The 7304-nt window shown below is 37.5% G+C and overlaps 1 protein-coding gene across 4 annotated transcripts in view; it reads left to right on the top strand.

The window, feature by feature from the left end:
- LOC111865972 (arf-GAP domain and FG repeat-containing protein 1) overlaps positions 1–4150 on the top strand; it is a 27196-nt gene extending 23046 nt beyond the window's left edge. For all 4 annotated transcript variants that reach the window (XM_023854435.2, XM_023854422.2, XM_023854427.2 and 1 more), the window contains 2 exons: positions 1620–1804; positions 3176–4150. In XM_023854435.2, coding sequence (XP_023710203.1) covers positions 1620–1804; positions 3176–3226 — 236 coding nt within the window. In that variant the 3' untranslated portion in view covers positions 3227–4150. The remainder of the gene's footprint in view (positions 1–1619; positions 1805–3175) is intronic.
- Positions 4151–7304: the final 3154 nt, after the last annotated feature.

The following is a 7304-nucleotide window of genomic DNA, read 5'->3' as shown; positions in this document are numbered from 1 at the left end:
AAGAAAACGGAAGGCTAATTGGATTGGTCATGTTTTACGCAGAAACTGCCTTCTAAAAGAAGCTATCGAAGGAAAGATAGATGGGCGGATAGAAGTGACAAGAAGACGAGGAAGAAGACGTAAGAAGATGCTGGATGACCTTGGGGACAGAAGAGGATACTGTCATTTGAAGGAGAAAGCTCTAGATCGCATTAAGTGGAGGAATTGTTTTGAAAGAGACTGTGGACCTGTCATCTTGACAGATTACTGATGATGATGATGATGATGATGATGCTGTATTTCATGATGGCAAGGAAGACATTTAAGATGCTCCATGTGCATCAAAGCCGAGAACAAGTCGCACTGAAGAACATGTGAAAAAAGTTACTGAAATCCTTGCATGAGACAGATGTGTTTCCGCAAGACTCATCGAGGAGCTTTTGGCAATATCAAAAAGTACTGTGCATCAATTTTTGACCGAGGATTTGGGCAAATGGAAGGTCTGTGCGTGGTTTGTACCGCACGTGCTGTCAGGCGATGAAAAATATGCCAGAGTGGCACACTGCAAAGACATGTTATGATTGGCCCAAAGTGATACAAAATTTACAAAATCGATTGTTACTGGTGACGAGACATGGTGTTTTCAATATGAGCCTCTAGAAAGCGGCAGAGTGCAGCGTGGTTGAGCCCAAAGAACCCAAAACCAAAGAAGGTGTGCATGCAAAAGACTCGAGTAAAGACACTGCTAACCGTTTTCTTCAATTCCAAAGGAATTTGTGTGAGAAGGTCAAACAGTGAATTCTGATTATTATCTCGAGAGTCCTCAATCGTTTGCGGGCGAGAATCTTCAAATTCAACCTGAATATCAAGAGCAAGGCTCCTGGTTGCTCTTCCACGACAATGCCCCACCCCACAAATCGAAGATCATGCGTGATTCTTTGGCCAGAAAATGGATCACAGTCCTTGATTATCCTCTATATTCGCCATATTTGGCTCCAGCAGATTTCTTGTTGTTCCCAAAAGTTAAGTTGGCCATGAAAGGAGACTGTCACGATGCCATCCAGGACATCCAAAGGGAATCCGCCGCAGTTTTAAATGTGATTCCACAAAAGGAGTACAGCGACTGTTTTTTGAAACTTTTCAATCGATTCTAGCTATGTATTGATTCAGAAAGAGATTATTTTGAATAAAAAGATTGAAATTTTGAAAATAATTCACGTCTTGTATTTTTAGTGAACACAGTCCTAACAGAACCTGGACACACTCTGTAGCTTACAAGGCAATGAGTCATATGTTATACCTTGCATGTGTGAGCTCTCCCCCACTCATTCATTAATTGCCTAAAATAAACGGAGGGTACTTTCCAAATAGCCCTCGTATATTTCTTAACATTAAAAAATATAAAATAAAACTTAGTTAAGTAATAGGATAAAATGTTGGATTTGTAATGTGAACTGGATTCAGGAAGTAGTGGACTTTTGCCCTTTGGACCTTTGAAACTATGGTGGGTTTAGTTGGCTAATAATTAAATCATTAGTTACTTGCCCTTAGTTATTTTTTGTTGACACTTTGTCATGTGTTTATTAATCATAAATATGTATATATTACTCCTTTCTTTTTATTTGTATTTGTATTTGCAGAGTCAGGATCTTTTGGATGGGGGGGTGTGGGCATCAGTGGAATGCCCAATGGGCAAGTTCTCAATGGAGGTCTTCCAACATTTCACCCACCTGCAACCACAGCAGCAACAGCTTTCCCAACTAGTCAGTCCATGAATTTCCCAGCCAAGACATGGCATACAAACCCAGCAGGGAATCCATTTGTGGTGAGTGTAAATAATGCACAGCGTACAGTTCCTTCCAAGCAAAATACAAAGGCTTTATTGAGTGGTTAAGAGAATATACCTTTCTGTGTATTCATCCAGTGTTAGTTGTCTAGCGGTACACTGCTATACAGAACCATGTAAGTTGTATTATATCACTGTGCCTCATTTAAAACTTTCACAGCAGTTGTGATGATTTAGAATCAGTCACTGGCATGATGCAGACAAGGATAAAATAAAGAAGTTGCTAGCATTGTTAGAAATAAATGCAATAGGAGGAGCTGTTTTTCCTGAAGGAAATACCAATACTATGGACCAAGTTTCTGAGAAGTTTCACCCTTTGTCAGAGTTCATCATGTTGCTAGCTGTGAGGATTTAGATGAAATTATTTGCATTTTCAAGAGGTATGTAAATAAAGCTCAGGAGGGTGATGTGTCATTTTTGACTGTGGAAGGAATGTGTGTGATAGAAGGATTACATCCTTTCAATATGTACTGTATTTAACATCAGGCGGTATCAGTGGATTCTTTCAGTTAACCTAATCCTTCCAGCTGCACTGTGGCCCTGGGGTCGACTCAGCCTCTGACAGAAATGAGTACCAGGAATCTTCCTGGGGGTAAAGGGCAGCTGGCGCATAAGGCTGACAGCCTTACCGCCATCCATGAGCTGATTGTCTAGAAAATGTGGAAACCTCAACATCTCACAACCCTATGGGCCTCCATGGCCTGTTACAGGGATACCTTTACTTTACTTTACTTTTTACTGTATTTGACATATAACTAATTGAATTCTGTGACTCAAGTTTTGATTAGATATGGAATTTTGTCTGGTTTCGGGAAGATACTAATTTTGTTGCCCTAGAATTGAATTCTCTCGCACAAACGTAGTTTTGAAACTTCTACTTACTCACCACGATCACATGAGCAGGAAGGAAATGCACGAATCATGCTTCTGATGTTAATTTCTTAGAAATTTTGAATATGATAAGAAGCTAGTGATTATGATGCATTTCGACCATGTGCAATTAAGTATATTGAATCTGTACAGGTGTGAAAAACCTCAATCCAGAGAATGTACAGGCAGTTAGTCGCTGGCTTCCCACCGTGGTAGCCTGGGTTAATCCCAGGCTAGGTCATGTGGGATCTGTGGTAGACAAAGTGGTACTGGGGTAGGATTTCTCCCAAGTACTTTGGCTCCCCTGCCAGTTGTCATTCCACCAATTGCTCCATATTCATTAATCATCCTGTCATTATGTAGTTATGTAGTTTTGTTACTGGCTGCATCATTAAATAACAAACTCATAACAGAGGATGCAACAGATGGCAAGAAACTTCACAAATCGGAGGGTTAATTGTATGCTTGTGATGCTTTCAGCTTGGTGCTAGTCCTGCTTCAACTGGGCATTCCAGTAATCCGTTTTTATGAGAGTGAAGTTTTATCTGGTGACTGCATTGAGCAATATGCTGGTGAATATTCAAGTCTGTGAGATCATATTATTTTAACATATGCCCAGAATAACATGCTTTCTTAAGTAATTTGTAATTGTATAAATACTGTATTACTTTGAATATGAGGCACATTTTACACATTTTTTTCCATCCAAAAAATTGATGTGTGTCTAAATTCCAGGAATGTACACCTTTCAAATTTTTTCATAGAACCAACATTCAAAAACTGGATGGGTCTTATATTCATGGGTGTCTTATATTCGAAGTAACGAGGTAAATATGTATATAAATATAAGTATATATGTAGACTTTCAAAACGCTTGAGAATGGAAGACATATAATGTATTTTATAAATGGATTAAATCTCATAATCAAAAAGATGAAATCTCAGCCAGGAGCTAGAACAAATTTAATGCAGTAAATACATATATATTAATTTCATGACAAAGACTTTTTTTAAAAGATTTAATGTTCTTGTATATATGCTATAGATTATCAGCTTAGTTGATAATGAAACCATTATTATTTATTTCTAACATTTCAGTTTACTTCATATGTACATGTAGAACTGAATTTGCATGTAACTTGTAAGCCAAGGTATGTTCAGCTAGTGTGAAATGATGCTAGTTGTTTTCCACTTGTAGTTAACATTGCTGATGAATGTGTTTTCCATTAAAATTTAAAGATGATGATGCTATGTGAAAACTTTTCCGATTTTTGTTTGAGATAAATTGCTTTAGATTAGTGTTGCAGGGCCAGTGCCGATTAACGTTAAAGTAACATACCCATCTTTCATGTACAACAAAACTATTGTAATTTCATTATGAATATTGTTATAAAATGAAATATGGACAGGTGTTATGCATCTTTTGGACCTTTAGTTGTCAAAGTGCTGTGTACTTGAGCCNGAATTTTTTTTTTTTTTTTTTTTTTTTTTTTGGAGGTACCTAGTTTAGCTTCACCCTAAAAGACTATTTATACATAGGTTTTCCACCATTTTTCTTGATCCTTCCAGGTGAATGCCAGCATAGTACCATGTAGTTTCCAGCCTTGTCCCTTCATATCCCATTGTATCATGTGTAATCCATCTTGTATATTCTTTGGTGCTGAATCCCTTCTGCAGCTGATATTTTATAAGGTAACTTATAACTGTCACTTTTTACATTAGTCATAAATCATCACCATCAGCTTTGTGTTTAGGCTTAGTGGCCTGTTGTGATCTTATGTCAATGTATGTATGGTAATGTTCCTTGTTTTGTTTTATGAACAGACATGTATATCAGAGTGTTTCATTGTTAATTGAAATAAATGAAAAATTCTTCTGTTTCTACAACCATCTACATGTAAAAAATGTTGTGCTTTTAATGCCCATCTTGATTACATTCTCCATATGCAAATTGGCAGGGCACACGTTAGCATAGTTGGTTGAGGCATTATGCTACAAGCTGGAAGGTCACAATGAGGTGGATATTTTTTTCAATTTACCTAACCCTTCCAGCTGCACTATGGCCCTGGTGTCAACTCAGCCTCTAACAAAAATGAGTATCAGAAATCTTCCTGGGGGGGTATACAGGGCAGCCGGCACGTAAGGCTGACAACCTTACCGCCATCTGTGAGCCAGTTGTGTAGAGAAAATGTGGGAGCCTTGATGTCAACCCTATGGGCCTTCATGGCCTGTTATAGGGATAGCTTTACCTTTTTTTTATGCATATTGGCAGAATTGGAGACAAATTGTGCCCTTTGAAAAGACCTTTGGGTGTTCTGATGTTCTGTTATACATATAACTTGTCTTCTGCTTTAATATTATTTTGTTTATCATTATTTCTAGTGGGGTGGGACTAAGTCCTTTGTACTGCGGCCACTTCTGGCCTATTGTACCAGCCCCAGATGATAGGTGAGGGTGATTGTGGAGCAGTTGGTGGAATGAAGATTGGCAGGGTAAACCGAAGTACTCGAAGAAAACCTGCCCCAGGTCCACTTTGTCCACCACAAATCCCACTTGACCAGACCCGGGATCAAACCCTTCATTTAATAAGTTTCATATGGGAAATCAAATTCATTAAGTACCCCTTTCTGCTAGTCCTTAAGCAGTAACTTCAGTGTATATTCATAGGTTACATTATCTCCATTATAAACAATGGGAGCTGTTCATATATCCATTTATGGTCTTCTGGAATTATTCTGTTAGTAGCAAAACTTTGTCTTTTAAATTAAATCCAACCTTGTATACTAATTTCAGTGGTCATGCTCTCTGAGGTGTATATGTTCTTGGGCCATTCAGACTTGGGTGGATTCAAAACCTGCTTGAGGCATGTATGTTTGTCTGCACTTTTCTTTGTTATCCTGTAGTGGTAGAGGCCTTGCAGTGTTTCTGATACTCCGTCCAAACCTCTGCAGTGGTGTGGATGCTGTAGTCCAAAGTATGTTGTAATGCCAAAGAAAGGGGAATGTGTATTCTATATGTTGTAATTAATTATTCTGTAATCATAGCAGTTCCTCTTATTGTCTTTCTGGAAATGGTTATTATTACGAATGTTGTGTGCTTCTGTAACATTATTCTGTCTCATACTGATATGGTTTAAAGATTATTTACATCTTTCTATAAATTCTGTTGTATGGTATTCATGAAGTTAATTTATTGTCTTCTCTTGTTTCACGTTGCTGTTTGACCTCTTCATATTCTCATTTACTATCTTTTCATTTATTATCTGTCTTTGTAAACTACATTAGTGCTAATGTTCAAATAAAAATCAGGCACCTGGCATTTGTGACTGAACAGGAGATGTCCTACTCCTTTAAGTGTACACCGATTTCTATCATAAGATCTTTATTCATGTCACAGGGGACCTAACATAGTGACATTATGATATTATTTTAAGAAAACAAGTGGAAAACATTTGTCTAGATGTCAGAACCATGTCATTTGTATGAATTTTGCCCTCATGGTCCCTCTCCATGCCCATTCACAGAAGAATTTGACCTTCTAGTAAAAGGAAGAGGCTATAATACTGGCTTGAATTATACTTCACTGTCAGTTCTTACATTTTGTCCTGGAATAGATAAATAGGGTACAGTTGTACACATTTTCTCGCTCCCCTTTCTCTGAACTGGAAATACCCTCTCACCAGGGTGGGGCATTTCCATTATTGTTCAGTGCTTGGTGGTTGTTGTATACAACTCACAATGAATACATTAGTCTTCCTTATCAGTTTTCATGTATTTATCACAGTGCTTTACTATGCCATTTAAATTCATTATGTCCTGATGCTATCAGAGCAGTTAATTTCAGTACCATGTCTTAATACTATCTTATTCTATGTTAAACAGAGCAAGTGACAATAACTGTATTACATTCTTCTGCTGCACTAGGTATGATGAGAGCTTAAGTAATAGTGAAATGGTAGCAGTTCAATGAAAGTAATGCATTCTTTGGAGGATTATTGTCACAAATATCAGAACTGCAGTCATTGTCATACTGAATCTATTTTTGGACCTGCTTTTGTTTCACAGATGTGTACTGACTTTCATTTTGTTAGTCTCCTTTTATGTGCTCCTAAGTTTAGACTGTGTATGGTATGTAGAGATTTTAGGTCTAAAATTAATAACTTCAAAATTGTGACAACAGGTCCCAAAATGCATTTACACACATGAACCAACATTGTTCTTGCTGACTTTTCAGTTTTATCTGTGCATCTGGGTCTAAAATTCTGTTCTGGGCACCAATACTTCAGTACTTACATAATTTGTACACATGCATCACGCAAAGTCCAGTAATGAATGCGTAATGGATAATGGGGAGGTCATGTGGGCATTTTACCTCTCTGAAACTGCCATTGAATTTTAGTGTAATGTGATATTTGGGTTCTGTGCCAAAAGTTGTTTTGCGGATTTAATTTCGATTTGTATTGGTCCAGTATACAAGGCTGGGCAAATAAGTTTTGAGACTATTTTTTTAATTTATTTTAAGAGTTGCAAATATTAGCAACCTAGAATTTTCCAAAGTAATCTCTCTGCAATTCTTTACAATGTTCCCAGTACTTCGGCCATTGTTCAAA

The sequence above is a fragment of the Cryptotermes secundus genome, unplaced genomic scaffold (assembly GCF_002891405.2).
Source record: "Cryptotermes secundus unplaced genomic scaffold, Csec_1.0 scaffold1054, whole genome shotgun sequence".
Taxonomy (NCBI): Eukaryota; Metazoa; Arthropoda; class Insecta; order Blattodea; family Kalotermitidae; genus Cryptotermes; species Cryptotermes secundus.
This window is presented reverse-complemented; position numbering and strand designations above follow the sequence as displayed.